We start from the raw sequence: 19,740 nt of genomic DNA on the forward strand, positions 1-19,740 counted from the left end.
AAACTTCATGCTGCTATTAGTTTGAACAAGCCGAGTGCACTACTACTACATCTCCAAGTAAATTATTTGCAATGCAGAAATATCACTAATAATAACAGTGGTTCATCAGGTTACTGAACATTTTTTTAAAAATGCAACTGTATAGAAGGAGTCTCCAGTACCAGCACTTTATAAGTAGTTTTTTGCCACAGGAAAGCCTTCATGACAAAATATTACATGTTCCAGTTAAGCAGTAAAATGACTTTTTCCCCCCAAAAAACTAAAAATATAACACGGCTCTATATCAACTTGTTTCCTGAAAGTTCCACACTAACAACACTTGGACAATATAAGTCCTGATCTCCAGGAAACAGTTATTTTCATTTTATCATTTCTAGTACAATCTTTATTATAGGATAGTCTTTAAAATACTATAAGATTTTTACCCTTCACTAGTGATATTTTGCTGAATTTCTGATTTTTTTCTGATTACTGTCAGCATATAGATTTGTTTTCAGAAAGTGTGTGCCCCCTAGTTGAATGTGGCCAGCCTTACATACCTCATTTATCAGTTACTATTCGAAACTCCCCTCCAATCATGTCCCCTGCTTGGTCTGGCTATTTCTGGTGCGGTGGACACTGGGCTCAGATAAAGGAAGAATCTGAAAGGTTGTTGCATTGGCAGCTTCAGGGGGAACCGGTCATTGTCCCTCAACCATTCTCTCTGAGCTCATGGTCTCTTCATGAAGACTTGATATACGACTGCCTTCTCTGTAGGTAAGTGTGTGTGTGTGTGGACCCTGATTGTTCTGCTGATACTTATAATCATGTTCAGGATTGAGTTTTGGATTTCCCTTATGTGTTTTTTCATTTATTTATACCTGCTCGTTTTGTGTCTCTTGTCTTAGTGTGTGACCCTAAAAAAATTCTGTATTCAGAGAATGTATTCATTTAAGCTCGAAGGTCAAAGGGTTAGGGTTTCTAACCTCTCAGTGACGCTTGCCACTTAGGTTCCTATAGGTGTAATAAAACGTCTTGTCAAAAACACCTGTTTACTTCTTTATTGCCTATGATTGACTTGTGCAGCTTGTTGCCTGCTCCTGCTACCAGCTTGGTTTGATGTTTACTAAACATGCGGTCAGTAAAGTGGCCTGCTTCTGCTGCCTGTGACCCAGCCACTGTGGAGGTCAAGATGGATGACCTGCACCGTAAACTAGACCAGCTTTTAGCACGCAGCTCTGGGGGAAGCTGCCCAATGTGTAGGATGTGCAGCCAACACAGTCGGCAGCAAGAGGCTACAGTCAGCCAGCTCTCAGCTCAGGCAAAGCTCCTTGAGAACCTGGAGAGGAAAGTCATGGACCTGAGGAATGCACTGGAGGAACTGACAGAAAGTAGGTTCACTGATATGATTGGACACTGATTTTCCCTGTCAGTTCCACTTAATGTTAGATTTGTAATATAACATAAAGCTGTATATTTGCACGTGTCTTTTAAAGATCTAGAAGGCAGGACTTGTGACAAAATGGCTGTACCTTTAGCAGCTCTGCAGAGAAGGAAATCTCTACCTGTACGGACATCAGTGGTATGTAGAGATCCGTTACACCTGACGCTAGTTTGGGATTTCCAAAAAATCTTAATTCACTGCATGCTTGCTTCACATTGTTAAGCTGTACGAATTAAATCATTTGCAGTAACCATATCATAATATTATGGCGCTAAAAAACGTTAGAGGTTTCATGTGATTATTGCATGCATAAGGTGTTTTCAAATTGCCACCTTTTTTGTCTGTCCTTTCAATCACAGGATGAAGTCTATGTGCAGCTGGATAAACTCAGAGATCAAAAAATAATCCATAATGCACCCTGTGGGAAAGGTCAGGAAGGTACCCATTTTGTCTTCTAACACTATGTCCCTTAGACAGCATTAACCTGGAAAGTTGGCATAGGTCCATTTTAAGAGTAATCTTTTCTGACGGGCTGCTGTAAGAGTGATTGACTGGAATGTTTAACTATAGCCACTGTGACCCAGGACACACCTGTCAGGAATAAAATAAAAAAGCAAATGAGATCATCACACAGTGAGATAGCATGATTAATTAAATAAGGAGCCTTCACATTATGTGAATATGATGTGATTGCTGAGGGCAGCACGGTGGCTTAGGGGTTAGAACTGTTGCCTTTCAGCAAGAAGGTCCTGGGTTCGCATACTGGGTTCTAGTTTGCATGTTCTCCCCGTGCCTGTGTGGGTTTACTCCGGTTTCCTCCCACAGTCCAAAAACATGTACATTAGGTTGATTGGTAATTCTAATTTCCCCATATGAGTGTGTGTGGTTGTCTGTCTATATGTGTGGCCCTGTGATGGACTGGTGACCTGTCCAGGGTGTAGCCCTGCCTTTTGCCCAGTGTGTACTGGGATAGGCTCCAGAAGATCCTAGTTAGACCCTAACCAGACCCTAATTAGGAATGAAGCGGGTATAGAAAATGGATGGATGTAATGGCTGTTTGTTTCTCTGTTCAGACACTCTGATTGAAGACACAGAAGGTGAGGGGCTTAGAGACAATGGATCACCACTCAGATATGACTGTGCAGACAGCAAAGCTCAGCGTGATTCGCAGTCACACAAAGATTTATTGAAAGTGACCCCACGCTGGACAACAGCACAGTCTGGGAATAAAACACCAAATACAACCAAGATCGGTGAAGAAAAGTCATCGTTAAGTCCAAATAGTTCCAGGACAGCAGGAGCGTTTGGTTGTACAGCTGCAGCGACTGCAAAGATGGATACACTTACAGTTCCATCAAAGATGCAGATTCCACCACCAGAAGTGATTACTCCACCTGTAAGGAGGAGTCCACCACCACTGGAAATGACTACGCCGAAACCGAAGATGAGTACGTCTCCAACAAAAACGGAGACACCTTCGCCGAAGACGATCGCTCCTCCGCAAAAGGTTGCACCAACTACAAAAAGCACACCAGCAACAACACACACCCTAACATCGAAGATCACACAAGCTCCTTTTCTCTTTAAAGCAACTGTGTCTTCACCTACCACAACAACCATACAAACGTCAGCAGCAGGATCTACAACCATAACAACAAACCAGAAGATCCCAGGTTTATGGACTGCTTCAGGCACAACAACATCTCCAACCGTGGTTATGACTACATCCAGTAATCTACCAAGGTTTAATGTAAAAGAGAATGCTCCAGCACCATCATCAGTCCATAGTCTTCAAAAGGAAAGTTTGGGAGTTCCTGCTGTAATGTCTCAAGGCAAAGGGATGTCTTTGTTTAAATCTGTGCAACCACCTGTGCTGGAAACAGCAGACTCAAAATTATCCCAGCCAAACGGCACTGTCACAAGACCAATAAAGACAAAAGATGAACTGCTACCACCAAAGACGACTGGACCTCCTCTCACAAGTTTGGTCACCTCCAAGCCCAATTCTCCACCAGAATCCCCACTTACAGAGAACATCACACCAATCCTTAAACTTCTAAAGGCTCCTGTAGCAACACCACAAAACATAGACAAGTCTTCAACAAATGCACAAACAACAAAAACACTCACAATGAAATCATCTGCATTATCACCTTCCACATCAGCAGCAACCTCCTTTCTCCAACATGTCTACAGCTGTCCTGAATCCTTGCAAAGGTAAAGTGAACAAATAAGAGTGAAACAGGGTTTTGTCTTGTACCAGTTTGAGATTGAAACCAGTTTGCATTCAACTGGCCAAAGCAATGCCTTTTACTGTTAGTCTTCAGGCCCCTGGAGGAAAAGCAGAGCCTGTGACCACAGTAACGCCGCTTTTTGGGAAGTCTGGGAATGCGTCATCAGGAGTCACCTGCACCAGACCGCAAAAGACTGGAGGGATACAGATCAAAATAAGTCCGGCGTCTGAGAAAACCACAAGTCAAAATGTCAAAGTGCCACCCAAGACCTGCTTAAAAATGATAGGTGAGGAATCAGAAGAATAATGAGATTTAAGCCTTGTAAGCCTTGAAAGAGGCATTTTAAAGGTCACCAGACTGATGTAGAGAAAATAAACCAAAAAAAAAAGATTTTTGCCCTCAACAGTATCTGTTCATGAACAATTTCATCAGATTGTTTTGGATGTTTTCCAAAACATGAGATGAAATGCGATGAACTGAGATAAGACGATATGACATGAAATGAGATATAATGAGATGAGGTGAGAGGAACTGAGATAAAACGAGATATAATGAGATGAGGTGAGAGGAACTGAGATAAGATGATATGAGATATAATGAGATGAGGTGAGAGGAACTGAGATAAAATGAGATATAATGAGATGAGGTGAGAGGAACTGAGATAAAATAAGATATAATGAGATGAGGTGAGAGGAACTGAGATAAGATGATATGAGATATAATGAGATGAGGTGAGAGGAACTGAGATAAAATGAGATATAATGAGATGAGGTGAGAGGAACTGAGATAAAATGAGATATAACGAGATGAGGTGAGAGGAACTGAGATAAGATGAGATATAATGAGATGAGGTGAGAAAAACTGAGATAAAATGAGATATAACGAGATGAGGTGAGGGAACTGAGATAAGATGATATGAGATATAATGAGATGAGGTGAGAGGAATTGAGATAAGATAATAAAAGTTGAAATGAGATATAATGAGATGAGGTGAGAGGAACTGAGATAAGATGATATGAGATATAATGAGATGAGGTGAGAGGAACTGAGATAAAATGAGATATAACGAGATGAGGTGAGAGGAACTGAGATAAGATGATATGAGATATAATGAGATGAGGTGAGAGGAACTGAGATAAAATGAGATATAACGAGATGAGGTGAGAGGAACTGAGATAAGATGATATGAGATATAATGAGATGAGGTGAGAGGAACTGAGATAAAATGAGATATAATGAGATGAGGTGAGAAAAACTGAGATAAAATGAGATATAACGAGATGAGGTGAGGGAACTGAGATAAGATGATATGAGATATAATGAGATGAGGTGAGAGGAATTGAGATAAGATAATAAAAGTTGAAATGAGATATAATGAGATGAGGTGAGAGGAACTGAGATAAGATGATATGAGATATAATGAGATGAGGTGAGAGGAACTGAGATAAAATGAGATATAACGAGATGAGGTGAGAGGAACTGAGATAAGATGATATGAGATATAATGAGATGAGGTGAGAGGAACTGAGATAAGATGATATGAGATATAATGAGATGAGGTGAGAGGAACTGAGATAAAATGAGATATAACGAGATGAGGTGAGAGGAACTGAGATAAGATGATATGAGATATAATGAGATGAGGTGAGAGGAACTGAGATAAAATGAGATATAATGAGATGAGGTGAGAGGAACTGAGATAAAATGAGATATAATGAGATGAGGTGAGAGGAACTGAGATAAGATGATATGAGATATAATGAGATGAGGTGAGAGGAATTGAGATAAGATAATAAAAGCTGAAATGAGATATAATGAGATGAGGTGAGAGGAACTGAGATCAGGTGATATGAGATGAAATGAGATATGATGAGATGATATGAGATGAAATGAGATATGATGAGATGAAAGAAACTGAGATCAGATGCTATGAGATGAAATGAGATATGATGAGATGAAAGAAACTGAGATAAGATGATATGAGATAAAATGAGATATAATGAGATGAGTCGAGAGGAACTGAGATCAGGTGATATGAGATGAAATGAGATATGATGAGATGAAAGAAACTGAGATAAGATGATATGAGATAAAATGAGATATAATGAGATGAGGCGAGAGGAACTGAGATCAGGTGATATGAGATGAAATGAGATATGATGAGATGATATGAGATGAAATGAGATATGATGAGATGAAAGAAACTGAGATAAGATGATATAAGATGAAATGAGATATGATGAGATGAAAGAAACTGAGATCAGATGCTATGAGTTGAAATGAGACATAATGAGATGAGGTGAGAGGAACTGAGATCAGATGATATGAGATGAAATGAGATATAATGAGATGAGGTGTGATAAGATGAAATGAAGTCCAATAAAAAGAGATGAGAAGGCAAAACAAATGCAGGAGTTAATATGATAATTAAATGGTAATGTCGTTCTTGATATCACACATTAAAACATACAAAGCAAGCTTTTGAATTTGACCCTTACGTGATGTGTGGTATCCAGAACAGACTAATCCCTGGCCTTAGCACTGCCCTGTAAACGTTACCTGCAGCTGTTCAGACCCCGGGATAATAGTGAAACAGACAGGGAGACATAGATCAGGTGTCAGCGTGTCCAACATGCCTTCTCTGTTGTGTTGCATCATTCAAAATGTCACTACAGTACATAAACACTTAAAGTTCCCTCTAATGTTTAATGCCATGTTTACTCTTTTACCCAAAGGCCGTTTTGTTCTGCTCATGTTTAATATTGGATTTCTTTGTCATTCTTTGACACTCAGGGCTAAAAAAGTAGATTTTCATAAGTATTTCTGTTTTTATTCTGTCCTGTGCTTACTATATATTAATAGAAATTTCCCAAGAAAATAAAAAACAAAACAAAAGAATGGTTGGATTTCCACACAAATATTCCTGAATACAAATCCTCATAGTAAATGATGCTATCAAACCCATTTCTGTTCTCTGAGATGCCCCAAGTGCATCTAAAATTTAAAGGTGTTTATCTTCACCACTAAAATTCTGTATAAGATTATCCAACAGAGGGAAAAACACACATCTCACATCAAAAGCCGACAGAGTCCTGACTCATTTTCTATCAGACTCACAGCCAGAAAATCATTCATTTCTTTACATTGATTGAAAATATCCAATTTGTAGATCACCAGTAAACTGGTAAAAAAGGGTTAAGAACGCTAAAATTGTTTTTAACTCACAATCAAGGTATTCTTTCACAATTTGTAATCAGTAGCATGATTGTGATGGAACTCTAAACCGTTTCTCACAGCCCTTAAACTGTGGGTAATGTGTAAAACACAGTGTGTGTGAATTGCAGAATCATGCAGAATAAGCTTAAACAAGTGTTTCTCCTGCGTGACATAGATGATGTTCCTCCAAAGCCAGCCCCTTTCTCACATCGGTGTGTGTCTCTGAAGACGAGTCCGCCATCTGACTTCAGCATCCATACTCGAGAAGTGCTGGGAGGGTGAGCTCAAAATCGGAAAATATTTATTTTATAACGTACTTTACTGTATTGAAGTAAACCAATCATATAACCCTGAATTGAATATGGAGTCTTGATGTGTCTTTGCATGGTTGAAGGATGGCCATAACAATAATGCATTCATAAGTACAAAAAAAGTACATTAATTAAATGACTGTTCTGTTATTTTAGTGGTCGTTTCGGCAAAGTACACAAATGCACAGAGATTAAAACCGGGCTTAGACTGGCAGCCAAGATCATCAGTACCAGAACTGCCAAAGAGAGGGTGAGTGCTGCTTCCTTTACTTCACCGTCTTCCTTTCAGTTCAGGAAACGGTGAAGGTGAGCGGAAGTGAACTGTGGAACTTTTCCGTGTTTGGCAGGAAATGGTGCTGAACGAGATCGAAGTAATGAACCAGCTGAATCACGCCAACATCCTTCAGCTCTTTGATGCCTTCGAGACCAAAAATCAAGTAGTGTTGGTCCTGGAGTAGTGAGTATCCCTCATGTTGTTGCGATCAGTTAGATTGAAAATTGTAAGTTCTTTTAAATGGAGATGTAGAAAAACAGTGTTATCATGTACGACATCTCAGTTTAGGTTCTTTTTTATGTCTGGAATTTGTTCAATTTTTTTCCGCACCAGAAATAAGTCGTCACTCCCCCTTCACACTTTAAAGCAGATCCATAAGCCCCACCCCTTTTTGTAACCATGTGTTCACACTACCAGCATTTTTTGCATTATGGCACTTAACTCTGCCATCGGCTGCTGATGGGTGTTTCTATCTTGAATTTATCGTTCATTGTCATGGTTTTCATCATCAGCTTTATGCTGCAGCACTACCATGTTTGGGAGATCACAACTTTGAGTCTCAGTGATGCCTCAGCAATCTGTGTCCAACAGCCAAGGAAACCTGTGCTTTTTTGTTTGGAGGGATGTGCTACTCTCTCTCCCAATCAATCACTGCAGCACGAGCCGATCATAGGCATTTGTCAGCTCATGTATGCAGAAGACTGTGGATGCTACTTCTTTTTAAGTGTGTTACGCTGCCCTGTGATGTGAAGCATGAGCAGCAGTTTAAAAAGGTTGGGTTGGTTAGGTATCACATGTCTGGTAGAAAGTACATGTTAGCCTTCACTCTTCCTCGTTTTACCAGATCTGATCAAAGTAGTTGTCTCAAACTGCTATGAAAATTCAGGAAGGAAATCCATAAAGTATCAGGAAGAGTCAAAAAGGATTTTTAATTGATTTTTTTTAATAATTTAAATTATACTTGTGGAGAAAACTGCTAGTTATGTTCGGTAGGTTATATGGTGACCTCCTATTGCTACCGGCCAGGCATTTACATTTCTGGCATTTGGCAGACACCCTTATCCAGAGCAACTTACAGTAAATCTCATTTTATGTATCTGGGCAATTGAGGATTAAGGGCTTTGCTCAGGGGGTCAGCACTGGCAGCTTGGTGGACCTGGGATTTGAGCTCATAACCTTCCAATCAGTAGCTCAACACTTCTACCACATGCTTCTTTATATCTTTAAAGCATGTCCCTTTTCATAATTACAGGTTTCTTTCTGTGTAGAATTTTTATTTCTCTGCATGTCTGTATGGGTTTCCTTGCACTGGTAGTTGGATAGGCATCTATAAATTGCCCCATTTGTGTGAATATGTGTGCATTGTGCCCTGAGAGGGATTGTTTCAGGGTGTATTCCCACTTTACACTCAGTGATTGCAGGACAGACTCCAAATCTGTCACCACCATGACCAGGATAAAATGATTACTAAAGATGAATTTATTCGTTCATTTAATAATCATTTGCTCTTATTTATTATGATTTCCAAAAGAATGAGAATAAATATTTCTGGCTATTTATTTATTTAGCTGATCATATTTACAATTGTAAAAAAAACCAGACTTTTTATTGAACAGCAACACAAGAGGTTCAGGTCAGTGATTATAAGGACATTTAGGGATAACTATTAGAGATAAATAGTAACTTAATTTTAAACTTTATCATTTTTATATTTTTCTGTGTCTATACTTCTGTAAAGCTGCTTTGAGGCATTGTTAAAAGCCCTATATAAATAAATTGAATTGAATTGAAACTTCTGAATGACCTGCAGTGTGGAAGGAGGTGAGCTGTTTGAGAGGATTGTGGATGAGAGCTGCCCCCTGACTGAAGTGGACGCCATGGTGTTTGTGAAGCAGATCTGCGAGGGCATCCAGTACATGCACCAGATGTACGTCCTTCACCTCGACCTAAAGGTATGACCCACTGTCACACATTCAGCTGCAGGAACACAAGTGTTGATCTGCGTGTCTTACGAGCTGCTCCGCTTTCAGCCAGAGAACATCCTTTGTGTGAATCGGTCGAGTCATCAGATCAAGATCATCGACTTTGGGCTTGCCAGAAGGTAGAGTGTGTGTTAATCTCCTCCACATAGTCGTAAATATCTACCAGAGTGTCAATGGCAGTGTTTAAGTGTACAAAATAAACAGCTATCACCGCCTTCGCTTGCACTAAGAAATCTGATAATAACACATCTACATTTGTAGTTCAATTGCTACAGCTTAAACATATTTCTCAGTAGTAAGGTGGGAGACACCTCTTTTTCCCACAGGCCATAAATTGGAATTTCTGCCTGTTTTGTTGTGTCCATGTTCAGCATTGAATGTCTTTTACATGTCTCGCTCCACAGCGGTGGTTAATATGAAGCTCATATCATAAAGTAGACACTCAGGACTTTGTAGAAATTAAGGATTTCTGTTTTTACCTTGCTTATTAGATGCAATATATTCATAGTACATAAAAAAAAAAAAATTCCACACAAATGTTTCTGTCTTCAGATTAAATGTTGATATCAAACCCATTTCAGCTCTCTGTAATGCCCCAAGTGTTTGTTCATAAGCAGCTAAAATATGAACCTGTTATCTTTAACCGATAAAATTCTGTGTAAGGTTATCCAAAAGAGGGAAAAGCCTGACTCATTTTATATCAGACTTGCAGCATTAAAATAATTTATTTGTTTATACTGATTGAAAATGATTTACTGACTGTTAAATATAATAAGTCGATTTCCATTCAGCCAGTGGAATAAGATGGCAGTGTACTGGTAAAAAGTATCTTGTAGCATAAATCAAGTAGTTTGAATGAACTTGAACTGTTTAATCCGTTTGGAGAGTGACGTAAATTTAACAAATTCTACACTGATTTCTATTAGCAAGTTGATTTTGAGTATTCAATATACAGCTAACATCCTTCTTCTTCAAGTTTTCATTTAATGCTGAAAAAAAGAAAAGATATTACACTGAACACTTATATGATCTGTTAACTGCCGATTGCACTTTTAGAGTTCAGGAAAGAGCTGCTTCAGATCAGATTATCGCTGGATCCTCTAATCAGCTCTTTCCTTCTGTAGGTACAAACCACGAGAGAAGCTCCGAGTTTCATTCGGGACACCTGAGTTCCTGGCGCCAGAGGTGGTCAACTTTGACTTCGTTTCCTTCCCTACAGATATGTGGACTCTAGGAGTTGTCACATACATGCTGTAGGTCACACATATACACTTGTATATATTTCTAAATCTGTGAAAACTTGTGAATGTTTCGACCGCAGATCCTTACAATGAGCTATACAGAGAGAGATGTATGAATCGAGAAAGGGCATGAGGGTTGCTTTGTAGAAAGAGAAAAGAAGAAATTTGTAGAAATAAAACACAAACCTAAAAAAAAAAGATTTTCTTACATATTGTATACAAACAACCAAGGCAGAATATCTTTAATCTTTGTTTGTCAAGCAGTTCAGCTCAGTTTGAAAACTGTGCTAATGATGTAAACAGGGCCAGGTCTGAGGTTCGACCCCATAATTTCAGAGGTTTATTTAAGGAAGCTTCACATTGCGAAAGTCTGTTAAAGCTTAGAAAGAGATAACAGATATTGTAAGTCGCAAACGCTTACAATAACAGTTACCTAAATAATCGTACACTAATAACTGAATTAATATGTACTTCAATTTGAGTTATTGACTGTACAAATCACCAGCTAATTAAATGCTAACCTCAACTATATGACTTTATATGTGAATATCAACCACCTTAACTACATATGTACATGTAGTTACTTAATTAGTTAATGTATTAATGAACAAGTAGGGATAAACTAAATCTGACATGCTCTATAAGAAAGTATATTTATTAAACATTACAACACATCATTGGATGGCGCTGGATTACTGTCAGAATTTGCGTGCTCTGCTTTTAAGAGTGGGGCACTAGGACCCGGGGCGCTCTACTCCTTTAGCCACAAGGACGAAATGAACACATTAACTTTTATTCATTTAGCAGATAATATAATCTATTATCTTTTAAAACTAGAGTCCTGTGAGATGTTTTCCGATGTTTTAGTTTAATTTAGAGCATGTTTGATTTATTTTAGTTTACCTCTACGTGTTAATAAATCCATTAACTAACATATACATGTACTTAATGTGGTCGTTATTCACGCAGTAATAGATATGTTTATTACACACCTGAACTCCTGTTCATATTTAATTAAGTATTAATTCGGGTATTAGTGTATGATTGTTATTGAACACATTAATTATTAATATTAATTGATTATTATTAATCATTGATTAATTAAGAAACTGCAATTCATACTATATACACAGTGGCATTTTAATGTCGCTTTATAACGTCAGCTACACAGAGTCATATCCTCTCCAGCCTTTCCTTTGTTTTTCTCTCTTGAAGTTAATAAGACAAAAACATGCTCCTGTGTCATGTGACTAAGGAACAACAAAAGAAAGTCCTGGAAACTATTCCATCATGGAAAATATCCTCACTCTTAGGAAACTCTGACAATGAGACACATACTCCTTCCATAAATGTTAAACAAATGCTTACTTAAACTCTCTTAAAAATAAAAGTTTCACTAAAAAACAAAAGGCTTTTTTTTACACACTGATGCCAAAGAAATTTTTTTTTTGACACCCCAAAGAACCTGTCAGAGTTCTTAAAGGAACCCATTTTTTCTTTTTCTTTTTATAGTTGAAATAACTTTTTCCCACTATAGAGAACATTCTGTGTAAAAAAAAAAAACATTTTGTAGATGTTAAACTTTCTTCACAGAACTATACACCCTGACAAATAACCTTTATTATTTATTTAAAAATGTAGAAAGCTTTATTTATTTATTTATTTATTGATTGATTGATTGATTGCATTAACTGCATTTTTTTAGTTTAGTGTATTCAGTAATAGAAATTCTATTTTTTGGAACAGAATCAGGAATAAATTTTAACATGGACTTCAACACAGAAACAAATGTTTAAGACAATAAAAAAAATCTAGTGTAGCGTGCCTAAAACTTTGATAGTGTAAGAATGTAATGAACACCCATATAGAATTGTCATTAGCCGTGGTATAAGTCTGATGTTTTGCAGAAACTGCGAATGACATCAGGATTTTTTGTCCATACTGTGTTCCAGCTGGAGAAACTGTGCCTGACTTTTTCTCTTTGCTTACAGATTAAGCGGCCTTTCTCCATTTCTGGGTGATGATGACAGCGAAACCCTAAACAACGTATTAACAGTCAACTGGTACTGTCATATTTTACCTTAACAACCTGAATATTTTTAACCGAATCTCTGTAGGGTATGTATATATATGTACTCTATAAGATACAGTACATGTACTGTATACTCATTAGATTAACAAAATAAACAGAACACTGATATTATAATATAGAGTTAAAGATAAGTTATTATACTCATTTAGTTTACATACACTGATCAGCTATAACATTATGACCACCTGATTAATATTGTGTTGGTCCCCCTTTTGCTGTCAAAACAGCCCTGACCCACTAGACTCCATTAGATCCCTGAAGGTGTGCTGTAGTATCTGGCGCCAAGATGTTAGACGCAATACTTTAAGTCCTGAAAGTTGCAAGGTGGGGACTCCATGGGCTCCACCTCACAACTTACAGGACTTAAAGGATACTTACAAGACTTAAAGGGCTTAAAGGATACTTTGGATAGATACTGACCACTGCAGACCGGGAACACCCCACAAGAGCTGCAGTTTTGGAGATGCTCTGATCCAGTGGTCTAGCCATCACAATTTGGCCCTTCGTCAAACTCGCTCAAATCCTTACGCTTGTCCATTTTTCCTGCTTCTAACATCAACTTTGAGGACAAAATGTTCACTAGCTGCCTAATATATCCCACCCACTAACAGGTGCCATGATGAGATCATCAGTCTTATTCACTTCACTTGTAAGTGGTCATAATGTTATGCATGGTTGGTGTATATGCAAATAAAATTATGATTGAAATCTCTATAATTTATACTTCTAGGCTTGGGACTACATAAGAGAAGGCTTCTAAAGCTTTCTCTTATGTCTCAGTAATAGCTTTAGTTTTAATTCAGGTTCATTTTTAACATTTATTCACTGCTTATAAACTTTCATTAGAAGTGAGTTTGAATGTTTTTTGGTCTTTCTTATTTCAGGGAATCATGACAAAAATTCATATTTGTAGTAATTACTGGAAAAACACTGCAATTGTTTGATGCAGTTTCATGCAATATTTACTCTCAGTGTCATTTCCCTGTGCAGGTATTTTGACGAGGAGACATTTGAGCATGTCTCAGATGAGGCCAAAGACTTCATCTCCAACCTGCTCATCAAAGAGAGGGGGTAAAGTTTCAGTACCTTTACATGCTCTAAAACATTCATCAGAATTTAGATTCTGGAGCTTGGAAATTTTTTTGACCTCTACATTGTCAAGCCAGAAGGTGAAAAAACCCTGGGATGCCTTTATTAAATCTTGTAATAGCTCAATAGCTCATGAACTAGCTACAATCTAGCCAGCTAACTTTAGTGATATAGAGAAATATGGTCAGTGTTATCGGTTTAGCCACGTACTGACTCTGCATGTTGATTCATCTAGAAATTACCACAATATATCCTCCAAAAAATGGTGTAAGGAGACCTAAAGATATTATAGTCTATAGAATCATATACAGTGGCATTTACAGATCAGAGGCAGAACACTGTGACGAATGCATACGTATGCAGTTGTATGTAGTGCAGTATATATTCTCCAAGAAAGAATCAGCTAGATGTGGTGTGTTTTGAGCAGCCAAGTCCAGAAATGTCCAGGTTCTAAGTATCATCCTGGTTGAGAGCCCGAATTTCCTGCAATAAGAAGCTCCTCCACATTGTCTCTGTGTTTACCTTCAAGGAGCGGAAGAGCTCCACAGAGAGAAGAGTCCATTGTTTAGAAGTCTGAGGTCTTTCACTATATTCCTGGCCTTGGTCCAGCGCCGCTTGCTGTAGATAAGTGGCAGGTCAGGGAGCTCTGTAGATGGTGTGCTCAGCTGATCATACTACCCTCTGGAGAGCTCGACTATGATGTCATGTAAACATGTCTGCTCACTCCTTCAGTAGTAAATATAGCATTAACCAAATGCATGAATTGGTCAGTAATGAAGGAGGCATTTAATTTGGATTCTGTAGTATTCTTTACATTTTGGTATTTAGTACTATGAGGTGAATCATTTGGTGAAAACTCGTGGCAAGGAATCTGGCTCCATCATCTTTCACACAAGTTATTCATATACAGTTTACATAGCTATGAGACAGGCAGAGCAAATCATCCTCACTCTTTCTCTTTGTGTTTTCACAGTGGCCGTCTTAGTGCTGCTCAGTGTCTTAAGCACCCCTGGCTGAATAATATATCAGAGAAAGCAAAGGGGAGCAATATTATCCTAAAGTCGCAGGTTCTCCTCAGGAAATACATGGCCAGGCGGCTGTGGAAGGTAGAAAAATATACATTCATACATGTGTAATAATAATATGATATACATAATAAACTTATGCTTTCTCTCTCTCTCTCTCTCTCTCTCTCTACACAGAAAAACTATATTGCTATAGCAGCAGCCAACAGGTTTAAGAAGATCGGCAGCTCAGGATCCCTCACATCACTGGGAGTTTGAAATGTTCCTCCTCTCTGACTTTCAACAAATGTAATGTTATTTTATCATGCCCACTATTGTAGTTACTATTTAATATCGAAAGATAACCCTTAGTAATGTTACAATAATATAAATAGATTTTATTCCTGCCTCATGCCCAGTGTTTCCAGGAAAGGCTCCAGAGACACCATGACCCTGATCAGGATACTAATGTTTGCAATGTTAGACATTTAGCTCCAGTTAAAAAGCAAACTGAAGCCATAAAACTCAGACACCAAACAGATTTTGGCTTATAAATTACTTTTGTAAAGGAAAACATATCAGTTTAATGTCCGTAGCCTTTGTTTCCATATAGCTGAAATAAAAATAGAAACAACATTAGTACAGTAAAAAAAAAACATTGCAGTTCCCCACAACAATGAATATAAAGTGACTAGTAGAGGGGGCATGGTGGCTTAGTTAGCTTCAAGGTTAGGGGTTCGATTCCTACCTGAGTTTGCATGTTTTTCCAGTGCTTAGGAGGTTTCCTCCCCCTGTACAAAGACATGTGCTGTAGGCTGATTTCTAAATTGTCTTTAGAGTGGGAGAGTTTGTGTGATTTTGCCCTGTGATGAGTTTGACCCTGACCAACTCCATTCTCCCATGACCCTGTGTAAGATAATGGGTACAGAAAATGGAAAGATGGATGGATTTAACAACTATAGACTATTAATTTAAAGGCTGCTAATCTGATGTCAAACTTAAACCATTTTTTGACTGTACACTGCCCTGCATTAAAGATGTGTTAACAGAATTGCGACATAAATATCCTCCATCTCAGTTTTATTTGTATAGCCTTTTAAATAATACACACAGTAGAAGAGTAAGCACTAAAAGGATGATGTTCAGTGTTCCTAATAAAGTGGACAGTAAGTGTAGTTCATTCTACAGTGGTAACAGTTATGCTTTACTCCACACGGTGGCACCACCTTAACCCTAAATCAAGAATGAATAAGAACACAACGAACACCATTTTATCAGACTTTATAAAAATCTGCTGACTATTATGACCTTGTCTATGACTTTGTAATGTAATGGTCTGGTGATGCTGATAGAATCCACGCTATTTCAAGGGACTCGAGGAACAAGGCAGGAGATACCCTGGATGGGTACCATTGCAGGGTACAGTCGCATACACACTCATACACAAGAGACAATTTAGAGATGCCAATCAGCCAACAATGGACCAGTGGATGAATCTGGAGAACCCAGAGGAAACCATCAAAGAACATGCACAAAGGGTGGAAGTAGGAATCAAACCCCCAAACGAGGCAAGCCTGATAACCACTACCGACGTGCCTTTCTTCACATGTTATCTGACTCTTCTATTCCAGCATTGACCCTTACATTGACTTTACAGGTGGTTTTACATTAAAAACTTTTTCACAGCTGTATGTTTCATTGCAACATGACCAGCACTGGAAAACTTTGATTGAAACATGACCAGCAAAGCAAACTTCCTATTTGCTTGTTTCATTTCTGCTATGAAAGTAACTGTAAGTTATAATGGCTGTTAAAGTGTTCTAGCCATCATGGTTATTTTTTCTAAAAAGGCAGAGTTTCATTTCTGCATTTCTATTATTTGCTTTATATTTGAATTATTCATGTAGTATACAGTATACTCTATATACTCTATATATCGCTTTATTATTTCTTTAGTGTTTTCATTTCTAATCTTGATTTGTATTGGAATAAAATATAGTTGAACAATTCACAAGACCTTATAAGGTGCTAATCAAGTTCATGAACCTCCAGTTTGATCCTTCCAGAAGGTGGATCAGATATATGACTAAAAAGTTTGTTCAGGTTTGTTCTGTTTCTAGATGTATTATAAGAATTGGGCACATTTAACTGTCAATAATGCCATAATGAACACCATATTATTCAGCTGGATCTGTTGTCACAGTTAAGATAAACGACTTGCGGTCTTTCTGGGTCCAGCATACCACATCCTTTGGCCACTTCTTCTTTATCGTCCTGGTTTAAGTATTATAAACATGCCATGCAATTTTTTTGTATTATTTTTTAAATAATTTTCTTCATAAACCATTGTCATAAAACAGATTAATAGATCAGTGTCAGGACCTCATAAGGAGGAAGCCAAAGGTGAAAAAAACAAACACCTTTAAACATTAGGAAACAGGAACTGATACTTAAAAAAGGAGAACTGTTTAAGTGTTTAACACAGGAAATGTGAAATAGAAAGATCCCTGACATACAACAGGAATTGGTGTGTGGAGATGATCAGAAAACAGTCTGAGAGAAAAAAATGGGAATTATTCAGTAATATCTAGAGTGGTAAATGAACCTGAAAAAGTGGATGGTATGTAGGGCAAATAAGTGGTCCAGAAATGTTTCTCAGTTCATGCAGTGATTGGCTAAAACCTTTAAATCATTTGAACAGAATATAGCTGTGAGGTGATGATCATCTCTGATGCCAAATAACATCTCATGTATGTATACACAGCTAGGGGAAAATACATTAATCCTTCCTTAAAATAAGCTGTATATGTTCATCATACTGCGATGGACTGGTGACCTGTCCAGGGTGTACCCCTGCCTTTCGCCCTATGTGCGCTGGGATAGGCTCCAGCAGACCCCCGTGACCCTAGGAGTCCTAGGAATAAGCGGGTATAGACAATGAATGAATGAATGAATGAATGTTCATCATAGTAGGGGGGCATGGTGGCTTAGTGATTAGCATGTTTGCCATCCAGGGCTGGATGATTCCTGCTTCCGCTTCCTATGTGGGCGGAGCTTGCATTAACGTCTTGTGCTTCCTGGGATTCCTTCAGGTGCCCTGGTTTCCTCCTCCAGTCCAAAGACATACGTTGTAGGATGTTTGGCAGCTCCAAACTTGTACGTTGTGTGTGTAAGGCCCCTCTAGGATGCCCCAAGCCTTGTGGCTCAAGACCTCTGGGTTGGACTCCTGCAACCCTGTGTATAATAAGCAGTACAGAAAATTGATGGATAAATGCTAATCATAGTACAAACTGAGATTCCTGTGCAAGAAGCAATAGGAGTGGAAGTGAAATGGCAAACCCACCAGGTAGCACAGCATCCCATTACAATTCCCCCATTTCAGCTCACCCTAATTCACTGTTTATGTGCCTCATTATGAATAAACTAAAATTTCCAAAAGACAGACTAAACTGTAATTGAAAATGTGCACAAAGGCTATTCCATACCCAGGAGGTTTTATAGAAAGATTTTATTTATTTATTTATTTTTGCTCATCCAGCAAATGCTTTTATTCAATGTGTCGTAAATCTAAGACAGTATACAATTTACCAGCTAAGTGTGCAGGCTCTTGCTCAGGTTCAGATGGTTATGGCTCTAAGTCACTGATCACAAGGTCAGGGTTCAAGCCCCAGCACTGCCAAACCTCCATTGTTGGGCCCCTGAGCAAGGCCCTTAACCCTCCTTGCTCCAGGAGTGCTACATCATAACTGCCCCTGTACTCTGACCCCAACTTCCTCAGCTGGGATATGCAAAAGAGTAAGAAAAGAATTCTGCTGTGCTGTAATGTATGTGCAGCGGTAATAAAGGCTTCTTTTTTCTTAAATTGAAAGTAGGAAGCGAACTCACAATGTTCTGATCAATAGCCCAACACCCAAACCTATAACCACTAAGCCGCCAATCAGCCTCAACTTCCTACTCAAAAGCTTTCACTGATAGAAAGCCAGCGCAGTCAGAAAACTGTTTATATAAATTTTTTATCAGCAAGCTATACAGTATTAGACTAACAGGTTTAACATTATTACACTTTCTGGATGCATTCTTGACTAACTGGTTCAAGCAGTACAGTTTTTCTTATCATCTATATTTAATAGATGGAGAAAAGGCTATCCCACAAAACCTACCCATATATGCATGAAAACACTTCTGGAATAAATAATTCATTTTTTAATTGATGCCAAGCTTTATTTCTCTGCTTGGGATAATGAATAAAAGCATCAAGATTGATCTGCTTAACATATCCAAAAATCTAGTTGCTGTTATAATAATCTCCACTCCACTGCTGGGAAAGCTTTCCATTAGATGTTGGAGTGCGGCTGTGGTGATTTGTGATCATTCAGCTACGAGAGCATTACTCAGAGCGGACAACGGTGATGTGTGAGAAGATCTGGGGTTCAGTCTGTGTTCCAGTTCATCCCAAAGGTGTTCAGTGGGGTTGAGTCAGAGTCAGGGCTCTGTGCAGGACACTCCAGTTCTTCCATTGCAACCTTCACACATCATGTCTTCATGGAGCTCTATGCTTTGTGTACAGGGGCAATGGGAAGCAGAGGAAACTTTTGACCATGTGGTGTCCAAAGCTGCACTAAGATCAAGAAGCATTAACACAGACAAATAGTCTGAGGGCTGTAATACGTTATTTATTCTCTGTCTCTGTATTTTGATACTCAAGTCCTAAATCTGGACGGAAATTATTAAGGTATGAATGTCTAATGCATTAATGTACATTTTATTGGATTGCTCTTTGACATATTCACCCAATAATTGTACAGTTAGATTTCTTGATCTGAAGTATTACTGCATGCAATTTCTGTAATGAACGCTCTAACAATGTCTTGTAT

The 19,740-nt window shown here is 38.3% G+C and overlaps 1 protein-coding gene across 2 annotated transcripts; it reads left to right on the forward strand.

Annotated features, from left to right (window-relative positions):
• Positions 1 to 641: 641 nt before the first annotated feature.
• On the forward strand, positions 642 to 16,654 carry mylk2 (myosin light chain kinase 2). 2 transcript variants are annotated; one of them, XM_058410328.1, is made up of 16 exons: positions 642 to 756; positions 1,066 to 1,370; positions 1,476 to 1,561; positions 1,783 to 1,861; positions 2,497 to 3,640; positions 3,744 to 3,943; positions 7,049 to 7,151; positions 7,341 to 7,434; positions 7,532 to 7,641; positions 9,269 to 9,410; positions 9,489 to 9,559; positions 10,565 to 10,693; positions 12,673 to 12,744; positions 13,764 to 13,844; positions 14,836 to 14,968; positions 15,065 to 16,654. In XM_058410328.1, the coding sequence occupies exons 2-16, from the start codon at positions 1,112 to 1,114 to the stop codon at positions 15,143 to 15,145; spliced, it is 2,784 nt and encodes a 927-aa protein (XP_058266311.1). In that variant the 5' UTR covers positions 642 to 756; positions 1,066 to 1,111; the 3' UTR covers positions 15,146 to 16,654. The 2 variants fall into 2 exon arrangements, with proteins under 2 accessions (XP_058266311.1, XP_058266312.1); XM_058410329.1 differs by having other exon boundaries at positions 1,783 to 1,852.
• Positions 16,655 to 19,740: the final 3,086 nt, after the last annotated feature.

The sequence above is a fragment of the Hemibagrus wyckioides genome, linkage group LG15 (assembly GCF_019097595.1).
Source record: "Hemibagrus wyckioides isolate EC202008001 linkage group LG15, SWU_Hwy_1.0, whole genome shotgun sequence".
Lineage (NCBI taxonomy): Eukaryota > Metazoa > Chordata > Actinopteri > Siluriformes > Bagridae > Hemibagrus > Hemibagrus wyckioides.